The 22,834-nt window shown below is 44.1% G+C and overlaps 1 protein-coding gene across 5 annotated transcripts in view; it reads right to left on the bottom strand.

The window, feature by feature from the left end:
- Positions 1–467: 467 nt before the first annotated feature.
- The window catches only part of PIP4K2A (phosphatidylinositol-5-phosphate 4-kinase type 2 alpha), a 181,839-nt gene continuing 159,472 nt past the window's right edge, over positions 468–22,834 (bottom strand). For 3 of the 5 annotated variants that reach the window (XM_060397330.1, XM_060397332.1, XM_060397331.1), the window contains 3 exons: positions 14,597–14,710; positions 6,621–6,861; positions 468–5,197 (listed from right to left, as the gene is read on the bottom strand). In XM_060397330.1, coding sequence (XP_060253313.1) covers positions 4,881–5,197; positions 6,621–6,861; positions 14,597–14,710 — 672 coding nt within the window. In that variant the 3' untranslated portion in view covers positions 468–4,880. The remainder of the gene's footprint in view (positions 5,198–6,620; positions 6,862–14,596; positions 14,711–22,834) is intronic. The other 2 variants (XM_004014221.6, XM_060397333.1) reach the window with 1 other exon arrangement.

Raw genomic sequence — 22,834 nt, forward strand, 5'->3', positions numbered from 1 at the left:
CTCTCCCATTAGAACCATTACACATTTTCAAAACAAGTGCTACTCTAGCTTAACTGTGTTTGCTCACCTGGCACAATGACAAGGGAATGCTTTAAAAAGCCTTCTAGCTTTTTAGAAGCCACCAATGGCATTCTAGTAAAGTTTCAAAAAATGCTGAGTGACCCACAGGACTATGGTTGGTAGATTTAAAAAAATAAAACTGCGTAACTTTAAAGTGTATTCACGGAAGAGGTTTCTTTCTCTGTCCGTCTTTCAACAAGTCAATTTTGTTGTTTGTGTCATGGCACGCTTCTGCTATTTACTAGTGAAATAGTTCACAGGTTGAAGGCAAAGCTCCTGTTTGTGAAAAGATTCAATTTTAGCTTTACTTCTTCAGGATCAGCTAAAGACACTCTTAGTACTGAGTATTTAAATTTTGTTTGCAATAAAGAGACACACAGTTGAGAGAGAAGCACAAAGACTCCACCTTGTGAGTCATCAAAGTGCTTTATTTTGTAAAGCCCGGCTCATAACTGGAGTGTACTGTTAGCACTAGGAGATACAAGGCAAACTTCCTCACTCTGTCCAAAGATTTGATCAACAGGATGGATGACAGAGACTGTTACAGACAAAAATAAAGCATTCTGTAAACTTCTAAAAGCATACACAGATGGGCCACACAGGAAACAGTTACTCAAATAATGTGTGGGTACCTTCTCTTTACTTCAGGGTCTCACATTTGTAATCCTGGATTAAAGAAACTGCAGCCTAACTTCAGAGCACTGAAAGGGACTCGATGCCAGAATGAATGGTGGGGTGGGGGTGGGGGCATATTAAATCACCATTTCAATTAATTTAGACACATGAAATACAAATTTGGACAACCAGATCACAGTGCTGTTAACGTCGTCTGCTGAGGATAACGATTCCGAGTGAAGTCAGTAGATGGGGTAGAATGGCCTTGCCCCCCAGGTTCCAGCTGCTGTCACCTCGTATTTTCTGAAGTAAACCTATATACTGTGGGCACAGTTGCAGACTTGATAAGCCCTGAAGTAAAGTTACTGGAAGAGGCAGTATGGCGGGACTACTTGTTGAGTTGCAAGTAATTATTAAAGGGTGGATTTTTTTTTTTCTTTCCTGAACCTGCCTACAAAAATCATCTCACATTTTAAACAAAGAATTTCAAAGGCACAGCTTTAGCACAGTGTATAAGTTGATAACGTATTCCTAAGCAAGTCTAATATTTTAGCTTGACGCCTTTCAGAAAATGCCAGGAAGTTGGTAAATACATGATCGATGTTGGAAATTTATAACTTGATTAGACACAGTCAGCACAGTTTAGGGCAATGAACTTACATAACCAGATCTGGGTTAAACATTTTCTTTAAAAATAAAAAAATCATTAGACTGATAATGTACATCTGGAGGAAAACAACCCTTTTCTTTTTACTGTAAAAGACTGTCTACCTGGTACTTTGAATAAAACATTCACTCCAAAACGTAACTGCAGGATACATTTCAAAATATGACAAACATTATTTCACCTACACTGTAAAATGACTTTACATGTAAACTTCGAAAATCACGTGCTGTACATTAAATTTTTAGATTCAAAAATATCCCTGTTTTCCTAATAATGTAAACAGTAATATTGAGGATTTCAGTTAAAGGGCAAATTTATAACAAAATACCACTGTTCAACAGGAGAATTGAGAGTTCTAAATGCTTTGCTCACCTTCCCACCATGGGAGATGTAGATACCATTGCCCAAAACTATGCACTTTTCAGATAAGCTTTTGTTTTTATTTTGTAGCATTAATTCCTGTATTGCAACGAAAGAGTGTTATCAATGAAGAAGCTCCAGGCAAGAAAAGAGAAGTAAGCAGTTTTCCTGGACATATTTACTGAGGTGAAAATGTACAGAGAAGAGTCACTAGGGGCATCAGCTTCCTGCTGGAGGAGGGGCGTTTGTCCCCGGACACAGGGAGTCCCGACACCCAAACCAGGAGGCACGGGAGATGCCAGCCTCCTTCGTCCAGCGCCCAGGTACAACTATTAAGGAGTGTCAGCGTGCGTGGAAGAAGTGTAACATCTGCAGTAAGTTTTTTTTTTTCCCCCTCTTAATCACCATCATTATTATTATCATCATTATTATTATCTTCATTATTATTACGAATACTGTCTCACATCTTTCAATTCCAGAAAATAAACTGATCCACAGTTTATCGTGTGATGCCAACCTGGTTGGTCTGACATGCATTGCCTTCTCCCCCTCCCCCCTCTTGTGTTCGCTCACTCATTCATTCATTCATTCATTTGTCCACAGCTGGAATCAGAGGTTTGTTGCCCCAAACACACACTGACCAAAGCTGGTCAGTTTCCATTAATCAATCGATTTTTAAGATGCACACACGCGCAGACACACACACGTCAGAAATAGCTAGAATGATGCTGGGAAATATCAGGTAGCTATTAAAGCGAGTAGCCCCCAAGTCAGTCATCTTGGCCTGAAGATGTAAACGAGGAGGTGTGCTTCACTGAGTTTGGTGTTCATTTTTCCTGCGCTGAAGCCACCTCTATCCTTCCCATGCTCACATCCATCCACAGTTGCGCAGGACGTTACGTCAAGATGTGGCCAATAAAGTCCAAAAAGCGCTTGGAATACTGTTCTGGGTTCACGGTGGAGATCTCCGCACCAGCCTGGGCAGGGTGGGAGAAGAGGAAGAGTGATACTGTTAGAACTACCTGATCAGCACCTACAGCAGCTTCCACTGCGGCTGAATATGAAACTTTCAAACCTGTGCAGCCTCTACTCGTAACTCAGAGTATCTTGGATATGGGTCTGAATAACCAAGACTCTTAAGAATCTGGTTGTGAAAATGAGGCAGAGTCTCAGGAAAAACAGAGGCTGGTGTCATATACACTGTGACTGCTGCCACCAAAAAAATAAAACCAAACCCAACCACGTTTGAGATGTTCCCATCAAATGTGGCATCTGTGTGGCCTCCAGAAGCCACGGGGACAACACTTCTGTTTCTCAGGAGAGCAGATGGGAGATGCCTTGAGAAGGACACCAACAGCAATGTCTGGCCAAAGGGAAACTCCGATGACAAGGACACAAGGGCCGTGTTCATTTTTCAGGACCAAAGTAAGCTGCTGGGTGCTCAGAAGTAAGGAGCGGCAGTGGCAGGGGTGGCGTCAGCTGTGACTGTGCTTCCCCTGAGGGGCCAGGGCTGGTCCTCGCAGCGCAGGCACAGGGGTGCCGCTGTCCCCCTTCACAGAGGCCTGCCTGGAGCTGGGAAGCCAGCCCCTCGAAGAGGCTCAGCGGGGTTTCCTGTGACGAGCACAGTGCAGACCAGAAGACCCTCGGTAGTTACTGGCCAGCTTTCAGAGCTGCAAAGGGCAGGACCAGAGTTTTTACCAAGTCACCAGGTGCTATTTTGATACCAGCAGCTCACAGGGGAAACTGTAATTTCCATGCCTGGCCTGGGCCGCTGGGATCTCCACAGAGGAGCCCCGGTTTTGAAGGCAGAAAACGGTTCCCAGCAGCAGGTTGACACAACGTTCCTTTGCAGAGAGTAATGTCTTGCTCTTGCAAACTGCACCCGATTTTAGGCTGGGCGTGTTTGCCCTGGCACATTTCCAGTTTCACCTGGTCTAGAATATCATACAGGTTTGAGGAAGGATGGGAACAAACAGAGCCTCTCCCCACTCACCACAAAGCCTCATCAGCAAGGCGTTAGGGCCCTGTGAGCAGCTGGGGGAACCGGGGTGCCAGGGCATTTCCTCCAGGTCATTTCCTCCAGGTCACACAACTGGAGAGGTGAGGTAGGGACTCAGGGCCCAGTTCCGTCCCTGCAGTACAGCCAGGCTTTTCAACCAGAGATGAGCATCGGAGTTACTGGAGCCTTTCAGAGACAACCTCCCCCACTAGCCTCCTGAACTGGACTCAGAATCTGGGGAAGGGGTGGTGCATCTGGCTGGCACAGACTTTAAAGTGGTTCTCAGAAGGCTGCAGTGCCCACCCTTGTGAGAACTGCTGTGTACCCTCCTCTCTGACAGAGGATTTCCAATGTGTTCAGTGGGTGGGGTAAGGTCCTGGTTTGGGCACTGCACAAAGCTGGAACACTGTAACTAGTTGGCAATGTGACTGAAATATTTCTGTGGCAAATGGGATATGGTGTTGGCCTGGTTCCATTGCTGGAATGACAGCCTGTTTGATTTTAAAATAAAGAAAAAGAGCCTTTAATAGATGTCGATGTTCTGGTGGATCTTGGTTGACTCCACACTGGGGAAGTGTGAACGAGCCAGAGCACAAGTTCAGCCGCACGTGGTGGGCTGTGTGGCCTTTTCAGCACACCTGGAAAGCCAACATGTGGTCCTACAAGGCAGGCACAGTGGGGACTCACAACTGGCGAAGTCCAACTGGCAAGTGGGCCTCACTGGTTTACTAGGGGGTGGGGCTGGGTCCTGGGGAGCAGTCCTCTCTACCCTGCCTAGTGACCTGATCCTGGCAAGTTACTCCGTAAATGCTCATCCTCAGCTCCTTCACCTGATAAGGAGCACACTAGTTATCCTTATCAAGGCTTGTCACGGGATTCCACAAGTTAACATATGCCGGGAACAGTGAGAATTCCAGACAAGGACAATAAAAGCGAGGGACTCGTATCACTAAACTTTGATCTTGCACTCAAAAACCTTCTGTAATAGAAAAAAAAAACTACAGTCCACTGTGTGGAAAGAGATACTGTGTTTCTTAGAAGCATCTTAAGTAGAGACTAAGTGCTTCAGTTCTAAGCACTTTTTATTAAAACAACTGTCGTCATTCAGCGCTTTTGTCTTTGAAGCATTTTTCAAACAAAAAAAGAATTTGTGTAATATTCTCATGATGCATGTGTCTGTTAATAACCCCAGTGGGTAACAGAAGAGCCGCGCAGGGTCCAAGTGACTTGCCAGAGGCCTTGGGAGCTCTGACTCTGCGTTGGAGTGCAGCCCCACAGAGAACCCGAGCCATGGAAGGGACTGGGCAGCTCCCAGGAAAGGAGTGGACCTGCGAGGGCCCCTGCACGACAGGAAGCAGGGAGCAGAGAGGGAAACCAAACGGAGATACTTACGCCGTGTTTAACAGTTTTTGCAGCGTGGGCAGCTTTCTTTTTCGCATCATAATGAGTCAGAATGTCAATAATTGCCATAAAGTACACCTCCTTCCGAGGCGAATCTGTAAGGGATGAGAGACATGATTGTGGGACAGATGGTGACAACACCTGGGACAGTGTGAACTGCCGAGGGGGGAGGGGGGAGGGGTTCAAGGTCTGAAAGCAAAGGCAGTAGGGGCTGTTAGAAAGTCTTGTGCATCCCCAGGAAACAGCTTAACTTTCTGTTCCCAATTCTCTCTCAATTTAAAAAGTAAAAAAGAATATAACCCCAGGATATTACCAGCAGAGGTCCAAGGGTGAGGCTGTATGTTTTTTATTAATCTGCATTTTCTTTAGTGATTGTATATTACTTTGGTATAAAGAAAAGTGCTTTTTAAAGAAATACTGTTTAAAACAAGAATTGGGTTGGCCAAAAAGTTCATTCCGGTTTTTCCATGAGATGCTATGGAAAAATCTCAATTAACTTTTTGGCCAACCCAATAGAAGTAATTATGCTTACACTCTGTACTGTTATTAGAACTGTAATTGTTCTAATGCTCGTTGGCTCTAGTATCAGAACTGGATAAAGGCATACATCATCTACAATACCCATCTTCTACATATTTCCACAAATAAGCTGCTGTTTCAATTATGAACTATTGTTCAAGTATACTTGACTCTAATTTTCTGTGTTGAAGAAACCATTTTGGTGAGCAAAATAAAAAGCAGAACTCAAACTCAACTTGGCTGCTATGCCATGAGATTTTTTTTTTTTAAACAATGATGCACCACTAATTTTTATTACTGAAAAAAAAAAAACCCAGAGGCCTGCGTTTATCTCAGATTTTTTCATGTATAAGTAGCTAACATAGCATGTAATATTCCTATAAATATCTAATCACCCAGATATTGAGGATTAAAATCAATCTCACTTTGACTGATTAAGGAGCCACAGACCCCTTAATGGGGGAAGAGCAGAGGACAGATACGCAGCAGCAAATCGGAGATGCTCTTCCCACACCTGGGCTAGCCTCAGCTTCCTTTCCCGAGAAGGAAGGATACCTGCCCTACACAATGTCCACAGGAGGTCTGGTGTGGACCATGTGTGTGGCTAGCTCAGGACAGACTTGTGATTTGAGATCCACATAAAAGAAAGATGGCTAAGAAAAAAAATGTTTAAAAATATTTCTTACCCGTGGTATGGACATTTACACAGCACGTGCCTAAGGGTGCTGTATGTACGCAGCACACCGCTGTGTGGTTTCACCCGTTCCCTCAACAGCCCACCATTCAAGGATTTCCTCACAGTACATTTCAAAACCAGGGATTACAGTTACCTTTAATATACTCTGTCCTGAAATCAACTGATTAGGACTCTTGAGAAGGAGTCTTACAGGACAGCATACTTTTAACTGGGTTGATGATCACCAGTAGATTAACAGTGCAAAACAAACAAACAAACAAAAACCAATGGCAAAAAAAAAAGTGGATGGTATCTCCACTTACTTTCATGGCATTTAATTCCATAGACGTCAATGTTTGGATCAAACTCGCCCGGAGCCAAGGGTGGGGAGCTGTTGAGCGTGTTCCCAGGGCTGTCGGGAGGGGTCCCCACAGGGTGGGCGCCGTCGCTCTCCCCCTCCTCCTCCCCGTCCTCCTCACACTCCACCTCCTCCTGCTCGGCTCTCTCCACGTCGTGGATTCCCACCAGCAGGCTGTAGTCCATGAGCTTCAACTGGGCAAGAAACTGGAGGGGAGGAAGCGACACGATTGTTTATGCCTTAAATACAGCCCCAGATTTAAACACAGCAAGCTCACAGAAGCACACGTAGAAGGCAGTGAGCCCTGGGGCAGCAGAGGCGGGAAGAGGACTTCCTGCAGAGCAGCCAGGAGCCTCTCATCCAGGGCAGTCTCCTCCCAGGCAGCTTCTCGGGCAGAGCTGCAGCCTCCCACTAGAGGCTGGCTCAGAGCCAGGACCGCTTCCCTGAACTGCAAGGCTGGAAGCTGAGAGGGAAGTGTGCATCACATCGATGAGGACTGCACCCAAGTGCAGAGAGCACGACTGGCAAGGACACTCAGGAAGAAAAGATTTCTCCCAGCGATTAAGACTGGCTAAGGGGAACCCAGGGACCTCCCACGGTGCTGCCAGGGGAGCCTCTCAGATCTGGCTTGTGAAAGCACTTTGAAACGGCACACTCAGTGAAGCTGAGTATTATGCTGTCCATCACAAATAAGTAAAAGCACCAATGTCCCAATCAACCAGCAAATGCCTCTGTCACTGCTCTTGTCAACAACACCCTCCTTTAGTCCTGCTCGGGGGTGTCCTGGTGGGAGTGGGAGCCGGGGAGGCTCCTCCCTGGGCCCCTCCCATGCCCTTTTATCCAGAGCTCTCTCTGGCCTGTTCCCCTCGCCCCCAGTGCCCATCCTAGATGCCCTCCAGAGGTGTGGGCACAGCTGGAGATGTGGATTGCCAGGTGGCAACATCTCCTACCCATGAGTGTGTAGTGGGTGCAGGGTGGGTGGGGCTTGGCTGGGCCTGGTCCTGCTCAGCTTATCGGGTGACAAGGCACAAGCCCCCTTCTCCCCCTCCCTGCTTCCTCTGGCCCTTGGAAGGTCCCTGGGAAGTGGCAAGGACTGCATGTTTTCGGACTTCCCCTTCTGGTCCTCTGGTGAGGGAAGCATTTCATCTTGTCATGCCTTTCGATGGGGTCTCATTTCTCAAAGGGTAGAAACAAAATCTCACGTGGTCCATGGGACCTAGATAGTTTGGTCTCATCACCCCTCAGGCCGTCTTGCATTCTGTTCTGGCCTCTGGCCCTTTACCTCCCAGGAGATCGTGAGGTCTTGGCTGCAGGGCCCTTGCTCTCGGAAGTCTGTTGCAACTCCTGCCTGGGCCTGTGTGCCCTGCACACACGTGTGCCCTGCGGACACCTGGCTTAGCTGCACACGTGAGTTCCATGAACAGAGGAGTCTGGAGGGCTACTGTCCATGGAATCCAGAATTGGACAACACTGAGTGACTAACACTTTCACTTTTTTTTTTTCATTTTATTAAATTATTTGAGAAACTTCTCTATATTCCCCAAACACTGCAGGCCCCCGAGGACAGGGGCTCTGGCAGGTTTTGCCCCTGAAACTGCATTATGACTAGTCAGATCATCTCCCCTGCCTTCACTAATCAAGGTAGTTTAAGACTCGCGAGTCCCCCAAGGGGTATGTAGCCTGAACAGTGTTGTCTGCCTGGTTTTCTCTAGGAACTTGGAATCAGCTCTGTCGAGTTCCAGCTGAGCGGGTGAAGGCTGGACAGACCCACCGACCCTTCAGCTGGGCATGCGTGAGGCTCCTTTCACACGTGCGAGGATGGCCAGCCCCATCTTTGGATCGTGCAGAGGTCAGGAGCCTGGTTTACGCCTGCGCCGAACGAGGGTTCCCGCACCTTTTCCCAATCTTCCTTCCCCACGCTCCACGCCTCAGACCGCCCTGCCGCTTGGTAAACACCTCCTCGAGCGAGCCCCTGGCCTGGGGAGGCAGACTGGAGATTTGCTCTTCCTGCTTGGCTGCCCTGAGAATAAACCCTCCGCTGCAGACCTCGGCATCTCGGCGTTTGGCGGGCTCCAGGTTGGGCACAGACGAACCTGGTTCGGTGACACCATCGCTGCCCTCCTGACTCCCAGGTAAGTGATGTAGCTACTCGATATTTACTGAACAAGTGAATGGGCTGCCTGCTGCTACTTCCCCTGTCCCCCTTTCCTCTAGCTTCCCCTGATCCCTTTCTCTAAGAAAAACAACCCCATAAACCAAATAAAAAGAATAAAGCAACAACAAAAAATCTTCCTATGAGACTGCAAGAGGCAGCACCCACTGGAAGCAAAATGAGGTCATTTACAGCGTGTCTTTGCTCTGCAGAGCAGAGATTCTCTGTACATATAGGTCCGTTTGACTTTCAGATGGATGAGGTACAAATCCACTTTCCAGTGTTTTGGAGAGTACAAAAGGGGCTGCCTGTAATTAACATGACAAAGGTCAGGCAGGGAAAGGGTAACAGCCTGGGCTGTACTGCCCCACAAAGTAGAGTGAGTCTTCACGCCCACATCTTCCCCGGCACCTGTGCTACTCACAAGGTCAGCCCGGCCCAGAGCTCCTTTCCTGCGTCTCTGATCTGTGGTCTGACCACTGTTTGGACTCCTTACCCAGAAAGGAAACATTTGTATTCAATAATAAAAGCGAAGTTAGCTCCCGGCATCACCCAGTAAAGTGTCAGTGAGATGAAAAATGCATCTCCTGGTAAGAAGTTGTTCTGACATACCCAAGACTAAGGAGGTGAGTTGCAGCCCCAAGTGGGGACTATATAAGAAATGGGGATTATGAAGTCTTCAAATCTGTGTGACTGAGACAAATGAAGAAGACCAAGGACAGCGCAGGAGTTAAACGTATAGCTTTTGCTGATCACGTGACCCACTGAACTATCAGATCATCTTAAATAGAAGTTAAGTTTTGGAGTCAGATGGGCAATTAAACCTTAGGTTACTTGCTCCATCTTTTATGGATTTTTTTTTTTTTTTTAATGGAGATCGTTGCTTTACAATGCTGTGTAAGTTTATGCTGCAGAGCATCGTGAATCAGCCACAGGCATCCATGCATCTCCTCCCTCCCTCTCACCCCCTCCCACCAACCTGAGCGCCCTGTGCTCTACAGCCGCTGCCCACTAGCTGTCTGTCTTACACACGGTACTGTATATGTGTCAGTGCGGCGTGCTCAGTTCCTCCCACCCTGTCTGTTCCCATCTGTGTCCACAAGTCTGATCTCTACATCCTCGCCTCTGTTCCATGAAAAATGGTATTGATGAGCCTATTCGCTCCGTGTCTTGATGATGAACTCACTACTCTGAACCTCAGTTATTCTAATTATAAAATGGGACCGCACCACAAAACTCACAGTGGTGGAGAAGGGATTAGAGAGAATGTAGTGGGGGCAATGAAAAGTGCCTTGCATGTAGCAGTGGAAGTGGTTTGTATAACTTTCCCTGTTGTTACTGAGGTAAAAGCCTTTTTTCCATCAAGTATGTAACTTAAACATACAGGTTCAGGTGACACGCCAAGAGGCGAGACGTGTTGAACAGCCTGTACTGAGGCTCCAGCTCTTATCACAAAACATCGTTTAAAAATCTCTTCTAAAGTAGAGGGAAACACAATAGGCAGCAGACCTGAGATTCTTGCTGGGGAAAGTCGCTGCACGGCATCTCAAAACTACTGTGGGCTGAAGATGACAGGCCCCAAGAAGAGGGATTCAGGGCTGCCCGGAGGTGTGTCTCCCGCTAATATTTGGAACTTAAACACATTTACTGTCTTCTGCTCATTCCTTTAAACTTCCAACTCAAATGAGTGATTTTTAAATATATAAAATTTCAAACCATGAAGATTTAAAAATCTTTAGGTTCCCCTGCTTTCCAACTTCTTAATAACTGTCCGCCAGACCTTGAACAGCTTATTTGTCGCTCAGAATATCCCACCTAACCCACTGCCCTCATAATTCATTCCTCATTATGCCAAATCTGAGCTAGTATTCCCTTTACGAGCCCTGTTACAAACACTTATTGAAAACTGTGTGGCTAAAGAGCTGTTGGAGAAGGCAATGGCACCCCACTCCAGTACTCTTGCCTGGAAAATCCCATGGAGGGAGCAGCCTGGTGGGCTGCAGTCCATGGGGTCGCTAAGAGTCGGGCATGACTGAGCGACCTCACTTTCACTTTTCACTTTCATGCATTGGAGAAGGAAATGGCAACCCACTCCAGTGTTCTTGCCTGGAGAATCTCAGGGATGGGGGAGCCTGGTGGGCTGCCGTCTATGGGCTCACACAGAGTCGGACACGACTGAAGTGACTTAGCAGCAGCAGCAGCAAAGAGCTGTTAATAAACTCTGTATGTCATCTTTGGAGAAGTGTCTATTTAGATCTTCTGCCATTTTTCGATTGGGTTGCTTGTGTTTTTGTTGTATGAACTGATTATATATTTGGGAAATTAAGCCCTTGTTGTTCGCATCATTTGCAAATATTGTCTTCCATTCTGTAGGCTGTCTTTTCATTTTGCTTATGGTTTCCTTGGTTGTGCAAAAGCTTGTTAAGTTTGATTAGGTCTCATTTGTTGTTTTATTTCTATTGCCTTGGGAGGCTGACTAAGAAAACACTGGTACTATTTATGTCAGAGAATGTTTTGCCTATGATCTCTTCTAGGAGTTTTATGGTCATATCTTTATGTTGTTAAGCCATTTCATTTTTAGGCATGGCGTGATGGTGTGTTCTAATGTCAGTGATTTATATGCGGCTGTCCGACTTTCCCAGCACCGCTTGCTGAACACATGATCTTTTTCCCATTTTATATTCTTGTCTGCTTTGACCGTAGGTGTGTTGGTTTTTTCCCTGGGCTCTCTGTTCTATACCATTGGTTTGTATGTCTGTTTTTGTGCCAGTACCACACTGTTTGGATTACTGTAGCTTTGCATTCAACGGACATGAAGTTGGGCAAACTCCAGGAGATGATGAGGGACAGGGAAGCCTGATGTTCTGCTGTCCATGGGGTCATGACGAGTAGAACACGACTTGGTGACTGAACAACAAGCTTTGTAGTGTTGTGCTTTTTCCTCAGGATTACTTTGGCAATTCTGAGTCTTTAAAGGTTCCATATAGATTTTAGAGGGTTATTTAGTCTAGTTCTGTGGAAAATGTCATGGGTGATTTGATAGCTGCTCCCTCCCCTCCAGTACTCTTGCCTGGAAAATCCCATGGATGGAGGAGCCTGGTAGGCTGCAGTCCATGGGGTCGCTAAGAGTCGGACATGACCGAGCGACTTCACTTTCAATCTTCACTTTCATGCACTGGAGGAGGAAATGGCAACCTACTCCAGTGTTCTTGCCTGGAGAACCCCAGGGACGGGGGAGCCTGATGGGCTGCTGTCTCTGGGGTCACAGAGAGTCGGACACAACTGAAGCGACTTAGCAGCAGCAGCCCTCCCCTCCACGCCACCCCCCCCCCCAAAAAATGTGAGGCATGAGATGGCCTGTGATGGGGTGGATGCCATGGGACACAAAGCGTAGTCTCTTGTGTGACATTTGGATCCCAGTGTGAACCGATGAGAGATGAGGACCAGCCCTCCATGGTCACGGTCAAAGCTGACAGGAAGAGAGTCAGAGGGCAAAAGTGACCTTCCATTCTCCATCAAGTGCTTTCTTTGGGAAAAAGGGCTCACGTATGCTCACATGTAAAGCTATCAGAACTAACGTACTTTGCTACTTTGCCCAGCATATAAATAGAACAGAATTTCAAATGCAGAGAGAAGCTGGCTAGGTTCTTATTTTCCTACAGAAATATTTGAGCTGTAATGAATTCATTTTTTACTTAAAACATTAAGTCACCCCCCTACCCCCACCCCATCCTGTACTTAAACAGGCCAGCCAGCTAAATTAGCAAGCATGGAACTGATGGAAAATGAAACTAGATTACATTCTATCAGCTGTCAAGCTACTTTACTATAATTACCTGCTTAAAAAATTAATAATGCTTCTGCATGATTTTCAAAACTAGACACTTACCAACCATTGAGCATTTTATTAAAAGGAAAGAATGCTTTATGCCCTGCCTCCATTTAAACAAAACAGCTAAGTGGGAGAGCCATGGATGGGATTAAAATTAACCAAATCTTCTAATCAACAACACTATTAGAGACAATGAAAAGGCAAAGAGAATCCTTGTGTAGTTCAATGGTAAATTTGAATGGCTTCAGTTACATAATTTCTGGAGTCTAAAAATCAGATATACAGCTGAGAGGAAAAACAGATAAAAAACATTTTTGCAAGCAGATGAGATATCCCTAAGGGCTATTTACTATAACTGCTAAAGCAGTATTACTTCTCAGGATCAAAGCCTTTCAGGATAATGAATAAAACCCCCGAATAGTATGTCTACCTATGGCACTTAGTTATCAGATCAAGTTGACCCCAAAGTAAAAGGGAAATACTTAACTAATATGCATTTTAATAAAAACTGCTGATAACTGAGGAAAAATAAATGCTGAATAATGAGAAACTGGAGGAAAACCACTTTTTAACAAGACACTTGGTGGTCCTCTTTACAAATAACCAATATCTAGGTTCTAATCAAAGCATATATATGATATAGGTTAAAATGTAAAAAAATTTCTTTAACTTATAACCTAAAAATAATCATGAACTAATTTGGTCAGTCTATGTGTCTTTAAATGAAAGATGTTAGGAGATTAAAGAGAAAATTATAATACTGCTTCTGTCCTCATGGGGGATATAATCTAATCCATGACATTTGTTTGTTCTTGGTCATTTTTTTGTTTTGTTTCAATTTTTTTGGCCATGCTGCACTGCTTGCCAGGTCTTAGTTCCCTGACCAGTGATCGAACCTGGGCCCTGGTGGTGAAGGCGCTGAGGCCTAACCACTGGACGGCCAGGGAATTCCCAAGTCATTTTGTCTTTAATGACACAAGAAAGACTCTTTTCACAAAGCCTTTCTAAGTAGCAGATCTGTACCGGTATGTGGGGAACTGTATTTCCAAGTTAACAAAAACAAAAAATGCACACATGAACAAAAGTAACAGCTAAGAATACTGTAGCTTAGTTACTGTCTAAATTAGCACTCTCTCTGCACTGTTCTATAACCTAACACACTTCAAAAAAAGAACTTTTTTCCTGAATTTATTTCTAGTAGATTTATATAAAGAAGTTCATTGGGAGAACTGCACTGCCTTTACAATAAATAAAAGATAGGGAAAGGTGTATTTTTAATACTTAAAACAATATTTACAAAGAGAACTCCTTTATAGACTAAAAGGCCATTTCCACATAGTATTTTATTTCTCACAGCATCCCCCTTGACCCTGGTGTCCTAAATGGCCTCTGTGCTGTTCCCATGCTGTGCAAGGCTGACTTGATGGGCCCAACGATGCTGACTTCATAGAGGCTGGTGGCAATATTATCGAGGCTGGTGTTTTCTGACACCCAGCTGTGGTTCAGATGGAGAAAACCGCAAATTCAAACAGTTACCATACACTTGTCAACATGCTCTGGTCTTTGACAGGATGCAGTCAGCCCCCTCCACCCTGGCCCTGGTTGCTGGGGTGCGGGGAAAGGCGGTGGGTCTGAAGGGGCTGTAACCTCGCACAGGCCACCCCCACAACCAAGAAGATGGGGCCCTGGGGGAGGGGACACCAGCAGAAGACACCATATGCCTGCTTTCGTTTGTCCTCTGAAGGAGGGAGCTGCTGAATCAGCACACTTCTCTTTTAAATCAGATCACATATGAGCTACACCTGTTTATAGCTGCTTTGGCTAATGTACAACATATATTTTTGCCTTGGTTTCAGATACAAATAGATGGTTTTAAAAGCTTCTAAAAACCCAGTAGTGTTGACATTCATACAAGGGGCCATCTCTTACATTGATTTTTTTCTTTTTTCTTCCTTACCTCTACATCCTTCTTCAGCTTTTCCAGGAATACCTTTTTGTTGTTGTCATCAATATAAATCTTCTGACCCTCATTAATGAAATCATTATCCTTTAGAGTTGGCAGTTCTTTGGCCTAAAAAAAAATTGAGAAATTGAGAAAAAGAATAAGGAAGGAGCTTGACAAAAATCTAAAGGACTCCTACGCTCTCCAGTCCTGGAGGTTAAGTTTCCACCCGGAGGCTGAGTTGCCCTGCTCCCTGAGGGGTCTTACCCAAGGCAACATGTGAGTTGGCTTGCGTGCCGCAAGGGGGCGCCAGTGAGCTACGACTACTGGAAGCATTCCCACTAGGAATGGCGGGTCCAGCATCCTCCATATTATGAGGCTTTTGTAACAGATTTCATGGTTTCCTAAGAATGAACCTGACGGTTTTCTTAGATTCACAAGAAGTCTTCTAAGTATAGAATCAGTATTCTTGAAATTCTTTGTCAGGAACCTTCAATTTTCTTACTGGTTCAACCCAACTCCTCACCCACCCCCTCCCCCAACACACACACTTTTGGGGTAGCCTTTGCTGGGTTCATGTTCATCTGGGTTCAAGATAAAATGTATCTTGCTCAGAAAAGCACCATCCATAATCATGTATAAATCTAAGTTGGGGAGAATATGCAGCCGGAGGTTAGCCATCTGCCCTTCTAAACCTTCCGGCACACCACTCCAAGGAGGAAATCCTCTTTTCTTTTGGATAATATTGAAGAAAAATGTCTTCTGGCATAAAGCATATTAAGATGAGATGTCTACTCTTTAAAAATAAACAGGATGGTAGTGAGCTGGCAACTAAACTATACTTATGCTGACCAACACAAAGTAATGGGTGATTGTCAAAATATGGTTCGCAAGCAAAAAACCAAAAACAACCTAGCTTTAAAGTGTGTATTCCTCACCTTTGTGCAGCCTGCATTCTGGGAGAGTTCAAAACCCCTCCTCCCTCCTTTTGACTGACCTTGTAAAGAACAACCATTCCTCTTACTTCTTCCAGTTGAAAGGAATTCAACGTAATACCTTGCCTTTCTAGTATACTAATGAATGCCTCCTTTCCCTAAGTGTGAACCAAATGGGGGAAAAAACCCAAGGAAAGAAAATATTCTCCATCCTGGTCTCCATACTGCCTCCCCTCATTCAGAGGTACAAAAAACTCACTTGGTACATGTGTTTACTGAAAAAAAAAGTGAAGTGTTAGTTGCTCAGTCACGCTCTCCAGGCTTCTCTGTCCATGGAATAATTCTGGAGTGGGTTGCCTTTCCCTTCTCCAGGGGATCTTCCCAACCCAGGGATCAAACCAGGGTCTCCTGCATTGCAGGCAGATTCTTCACCATCTGAGCCACCAGGGCAGCTGAACCACCTTCCAAATCTCTGAACAGCTCAACCTTTTCTTCCTGTTTTGTAAGGTATACACGTGTATAAACTACTCATGTCTGTCGGTAGACACACATGCATGTGTATCAAGCAGTTCTAAATCAGTAGCTTTGCTACTCATTTTAACTTTGAGAAAATCTCCAGTTTTGTGAGTTCTGATTTTGGTATAACTCCTGCCAAACTGATTATCTTTGCAAAGCTCGGAAATCCAAAGATTCCTTTCAATAAGTGGCTGCTGAATGACTGTCACGTGGAGTGTAAAAATGAATAGGTGAACATTTCTATCCTTAAAGGAGTTTGTAATTTTGTATGAGAGACACTGAAAGCAAGAAAACAAGGCAGTGCGTAAGGCATACAGATACATAATACGGTTCTTGAGGACTGATCTACTTTCAGATACTTTTATGCTGAGTCAGTCTAAAGAAATGAAATACCCTTCATTCATAAAAACTTACCAGGGTCCAGATGGATTAACTGCCTAAGTTGGTCATTCATCATTTAAAAATGTAAAATGTGAAAGAAAACTCTCAATGTGAAGATTATTATCTACATTTAGGGGATGGCTGTGTGTGTGTGTTGCGGGGGGGGGGGGGGGGGGGGGGGGCGGCATTAAGGATTCAGATCTGCCTAAACTCCACAACTCATTTTATGAGTGTAAGCAAAGAACAGGAGAGGTATTCTTGTTTGTGAGCAAGAAACCTGAAGGCAGGGCTGACAGGCTACGGACAAGGCAGTAAATGCACAATCTGTGTTGGGGGCACCAGTCACATTCATGGAGATGAATGAATGCCATTTTAGGGTCAGCCCAGCAGAATGACCTCATGTGATAGGGAGAATATAATCCTACCTTGTAAAACTCTGGACACACTGTACTATAGTATGAGGTTTACTTGTGAAATTTCCAGGCACTAGGGATGTATTTAGATTGGATGAAGTTCAAAAGAGGGCAACCAGATTGGTTAAGAGACTTAAGGGCTTACTGAAAGGCTCAAGAGGTGTAGGTGGATCCTTAGGGCAGTGGTTAGAGGAACCCAACGCTGATCCATAGATGCCCACCCCCTGGTGTCAGCAGGATGGCAGACTGCTTAGGAGCACCAGGGTTTAGAAACATGAATTCTGAGGCTCCTAGCCTTAATCCTCCCCTTACTAGCCAGGGGCCAGTTCCTGGACCTCTGCAGGCTGTCTGGCTACATGCTGAAGGGGAGACCCTGCTAAGCCCTTGACATGCATCCATTTATTAAAGTGCATCATCTCATTTACTCTTCAAAACCACCCTAATTCTCACCGTCCTCATTTTACAGACAGAGCAACTGGGTTAAGTCAGATAACACAGCTAAGGTCTTCCAGCTTGGTAAGTGGAGCTGGTAAGCTAGTTTCCAAGCTAAGATGGGAACCTGGGCTGCCTGACTCTTAGCACAATTCTGTGTGTGCATGCTAAGTCATTTCAGTCATGTCCAACTCTGTGTGGCCCCATGGACTGTAACCTAGCAGGCCCCTCTGCCCATGGGATTCTCCAGGCAAGAATACCAGAGTGGGTTGCCATGTACTCCTCAGCACAACTCTCTACCTGTAGCAGAATGACAGATTTTGGCCAAAACTTGTGTGACGTTTAAATAGGGAGGCGAGTGGCACTTACGGTCGTCATCGTTGCTGGGAGCATTCAGTAACTGGTGTGGATTTAAAACTGTATTATAGGTTGAGAGAAAATATTTTCTCTAAAATAGAGCTTCACTGTTTGCTACTAAGAGCTGAATGACAAAACTGAAACCACCTGACAAGAAGACACCCTCAAGAAAACCCTGGTGCTTGACTTCTTATAAATTTCAATATGTCCCTCTAGCAATGAGCAGCATTTACATTAAAGATGCACCTTTTTTTTTTAAATGTGAGGGAAACTATTTTGCTGTGAATTAATGAATATCATAAACTCTTGGTGTTAACACTGTCCACAAAGGTGATGTCTACAGAGCAGCACAGAAATAACTGTGGGCAGCAAGCGATCCCACCCCTTGCTTTGCAGCAGCAGATTATTTGCACTTAGGGGAGCTTTGAAAGCGCTGAAGTCTCTGGGTCTGGTTCTTTAATGGGCATCTTTCATAGCCTTTCTAATTCAATGCAGAACTAGCTAGAGGGCGGAGGAAACCACTAGAGCTAAAGACATCAGCTCAGAAACAGTTGTGAACTGTGGACTCGGAGGCTGGCTCCCAGCTAGCGGTCAGTCACCTTTTTTGAAGTGGTTGTAGGTTAAGTCTTCATTTATTAGCTCTGTGTTAAAGTTCTCCCAGCTAGTGTTGTGTAGACTGGGAGCCTCCAGTACCTTACATGGTGCTTAAAAGCAGCAATGCCAAGGAGGACGAGGTGTCCTGCCCTCCCTGGTCTGCCCGGCCTGGCCAGGGGAGTGAGGCGTGTAAAACCCAGGCCAGCACAGCTCACATCTACATCCCTTTAACAGGAAGTGACTACTGGGGTGGGCTGGACTCAAAACAGCATTAGTCTCTACTGATGTGATGTGTAGATGTACAAACACAGCTATAGGCAGAAGCAGAGCGACACTGGTCTCCTGGTAAGCAAGCTATCCTGCTTTCGTTGTGTGGGTGAAATTGGCACAGTGACTATTCCTGGTACTTTCCTGCCAGGTGATTTCCCGCAGCTAGTCAGTAGGGCCCAGGTTTCTACTTGGGACACAGATTGAAGCATGCACTTTTGAGCACAGGCTGGAACCACACCACCTGGGTTGTATCTCAGCTCCTCCAGTTATTAGCTGTGTGACTTGAGCGAGTTACTTAACCTTCTCTGTGGCTTGGCTTCCTCATCTTTAAATAGAGATTAGCAGACAACACTGTTGTGAGTATTACACTCATCTGTACAGTTAAAAAGCTTAGGGCTCTGCTTGCCACGTGGAGAGTTACATATTAATGTTCTTGTTATTTGCTGGTCATATTCTCAAGTATGGTGTGTGAATCTGGAGAAAAGTTCATTACCGATAAATCCAGAGCAAAATTTAAAATAAAAAGTTGGCATATTTAACACTTTTATAACAGCTGGGGTGTTTAGCCCCAGCTGCTCAATCCGTCCAAGCTTCAGTTTCCTCATCTATATAATGGAATATTAATAACACTTATCCAGTAGGGTTTGGAAAAGGCAATGGCACCCCACTCCAGTACTCTTGCCTGGAAAATCCCATGGACGGAGGAGCCTGGTGGGCTGCAGCCCCTGGGGACGTGAAGAGTCAGACACGACTGAGCGACTTCACTTTCATGCACTGGAGAAGGAAATGGCAACCCACTCCAGTGTTCTTGCTTGCAGAATCCCAGGGATGGCGGAGCCTGGTGGGCTGCCGTCTATGGGGTCGCACAGAGTCGGACACAACTGATGCGATTTAGCAGCAGCAGCAGCAGTAGGGTTAGCGACTGAATGAAAAGACAGGAAACACACAGTGCTTGGCAGTGAGAACTCACTAGGTGTTAGTTTGCATCTTAGGTACCCATCAGTTTTGACCATGACCAATGTTGTTATGAAGTGTTTCCTATTAATGAATATAGACTTCTATCCTCCCTGATTTTCTAGAAGAAACGGGCTCTTTAAATTTGGAATATCAGTAATCTAAGCCATGTTTAAAACTGCCTGTGTTTTCAGGTTTTCTCATTAGGTACAAACACCTCCCGTGACGGTCTCAAGGCTGTTTCACTTCAGTGTGTCACACAAGGTACACTAGAGGCTGTGCACGCCTCTGCCTTGGCTGCTCGCCAAACCTTGACTGAATTCTCTTGGCCAGAAAGATCTCCCGTCATTGCAAAAGCTCTCCCTAGCCAGAAAGCTTCACTGAAATCCAAGTGAGAATAAAATGTTGCTTTACAGTAACTGGGTAAGTTAAAATTTTAGAGTAATAAAGTATATTTTATGGCATTTATTAATATGGAATAAAATAGTTATATATATGGCCAAAGACAGAAGTTTGTCTTAATTTTTCATGGGTTTCATTTTTCTCAGAGAGTAAATGATAATATTGGGTAACTTAGTGAATGCGATTTTGCTGACTTAAAGCAAAAATTCACTAATTGAAATCTCAGTAGCCAGAAAACACCCCCAAAAAACTAGAGAGTAGCAAGCTCCTTGGGAACACTTTCTAAAGTGTGTGTGTGTGTTTTTTTTTTTTTTTTGCTGTGAGCTGTAAAAAGAAAACTGTTTCATGATAAACATTCCCTCGTTTGCTTTCTGTAACTACACTATTGGGTGAAAAGTCTCTTATTTATTTATTTTTGGCCATGCTAGGCGGCTTGTGGGATTGTAGTTCTCTGACCAGGGATCAAATGCAGACCCTCGGCAGTGAAAGCCCTGAGTCTTAACCACTGGGCCACAAGGAGAGCGCCAGGTTTTGGTTTCTTTCAAAGCACAGTATTATAGGTTGTCACTCAGCAAGTCCACATTCTTAAATAGTAAGAAACACACTGTTAACAATATTGGTCGTTGTCAAAGATGCTTCATGTGCATCAGGGCTTAAAGAGAATCGATGTGTGGACAGCATTCTGAATGTATAAACACTTCTGAATATGTAAGTATTCCCTAGGATCCAATAAAAGATGTAAATGACCTCTTAGGACACACTTGGCCAGCAGTTTGAGGTAAAAAAGGGAAAAGTATTCATAACTAAGAGCTATAAAGCCCAGAGCATTGTTTTCAGAACTGTGCCTCTGTAGCCAGCTCAACAGAAGGCGGTGGCCGGAGAGAAATGATGGATCCTGGGAGCAGAGGGCTCTGCTTCCTTCCACTGGGATGGCAGAAAGAGTTTTAGAAAGTGCAAGGTATTTGCACTTTGCATTCGCTTCTAATATAAAAGTATTTAGCACTTTTAATAAACTTTAAAATTTTAAATGACTGAATTTTGCACATTCTCCAAAAACAAAAATATGCTTACTTTTTCAAAGGATTTAAATTTTCTGTTTGTTTCAAATAGGAGTTAACCTGTTAGTAATATGTTATATTTCATTGGATTCTGTAACTTGGTGCATGATTGCTGTCATTCGAGTGGAGTTTAATAATATTGGATGTGTTAAGAGTTATTAGTAAAGCCAGAAATTACATGGACATTTTCATTAGTTTTTTAATGTCACTAAAATATCTTTTGGATGACTCAAACATTTTTAAAATCAAATATTTAAAATCTGTATTTGCAGACAAAAACTTCAAATACAGAATTCAAATTAAAATATACTGGCTTTTAACATCATTCTACAATTAAGTTTTACAAAGAGTCTATTAAATTGCTACTAACAGAAAAATTAAAAAAATACATGTACTTAAAATGCTCAGAGCCAAAATTTATATAATACAGTCACATTTAAGGATGGAAACCTTAACAGGAAGATGGAATGTACTTCTATCACACTCGAGTGTTTACTGCAGACAGGATTCTGGCATCAGAAGGTTTCAGTGAAAAGGATGATGCATAGCATAGCACTCTGTGATTAAAGGACTTGTATTTCAGAAAGAAATGAATTTTTGTTCAACGTGCTCATTTGGCAACCTCTTTTTTAAAAGTCTAATTGTAAGCCTTGGTGTCCAGAACTGCTGTCCGGTGTCCCTTTGATGGGCCATGTTGCACTTGGAACTGAATGCACAGCATAAAAAATATGTACTAGTTATTGTCTCAAGTTAGGGACTGCTTGTTAGTCCAAGCTCATCTAAATGAAAATAAACTTGCAAAGAAAGAATAAACCCCCTTTCATCAGGCTTGCCGAAGTAATGTCATAAGAATCAGAGTCTGTCGGGCTGAAGATATACTCCAGAAATATTTCTGTAAGGGAGAGACTTTTTAGATAATCCTTACATTAAAGCTGGGATAAAGATAATTTGCCTTAATAACATCACATACGTGGTATCAATTTGGGGGTAAGTAAGAGAGGTTAAAGATTTTATAATAAAATCAGTTCTGCTTCTCAAAACATCCAAGTCACAAATTTGATACATGAAAAGGCAAATTAGTGAATATGCGTAAAGTTCAAACAGAAGTAGTAAAGATAACAGGTGCTTTCTCACAAAAAAGTACATATAACCCTTAAAAACATAAGTGGAACGTCTACATAAGTTCATAGCTTGGGAAATGATCCAACATGTCATTAATAACTAGTTATTTCCATGTTGAGAATGTGACCAGCATCTGGATATGAAAGTCTCACATAATTTTTGTTTTGAACCTCTTTGTGTAAATGTAGAAAGAGAATATACCTCAACATACTTGGAGAAATAGCACTGCAACTAAGAAGCACAAAACCAGATAAGCCCTGTCATAATTCTACATTTAGAATTGTTAAGGCTGGCAGGACCCAGCTGTTGGTTATTTATTTTCCCTAAAAGCTGATATTAAGAAAGGGAAACTTACTCCTTTCCTAATACTGCCAGACTTCTCAGAAGGGCCATTTAAGTGGCATGGTGATGGTTTGGCTTTCCTCTGTGAGCTGTGATATGACAGATGGAGCATGTGCAAGCCCCACAGAACTGATGTATTTCCATCTGATTGGGAGATTCCGTGGCCTGGATGTTGATGGTGATAGTCTGCTGCTGCTGCTGCTAAGTCACTTCAGTCGTGTCCGACTCTTAGCGACCCTATGGACTGCAGCCTACCAGGCTCCTCTGTCCATGGGATCTTCCAGGCAAGAGTACTGGAGTGGGGTGCCATTGCCTTCTCCGGTGATAGTCTAAAAAATGTCAAAGTCTGAAAATGCATGAAGTTTGCTAAATTGTATAGTTTTTGGTTTAATACCAGTCTAGTGAACATTATTAGAACTTCATTGTTTTATTATATATCTGCAGCAGGTTGGCTTAAATTCAAGCCATATTACATTT

The sequence above is a fragment of the Ovis aries genome, chromosome 13, assembly GCF_016772045.2.
Source record: "Ovis aries strain OAR_USU_Benz2616 breed Rambouillet chromosome 13, ARS-UI_Ramb_v3.0, whole genome shotgun sequence".
NCBI classification, from domain to species: Eukaryota; Metazoa; Chordata; class Mammalia; order Artiodactyla; family Bovidae; genus Ovis; species Ovis aries.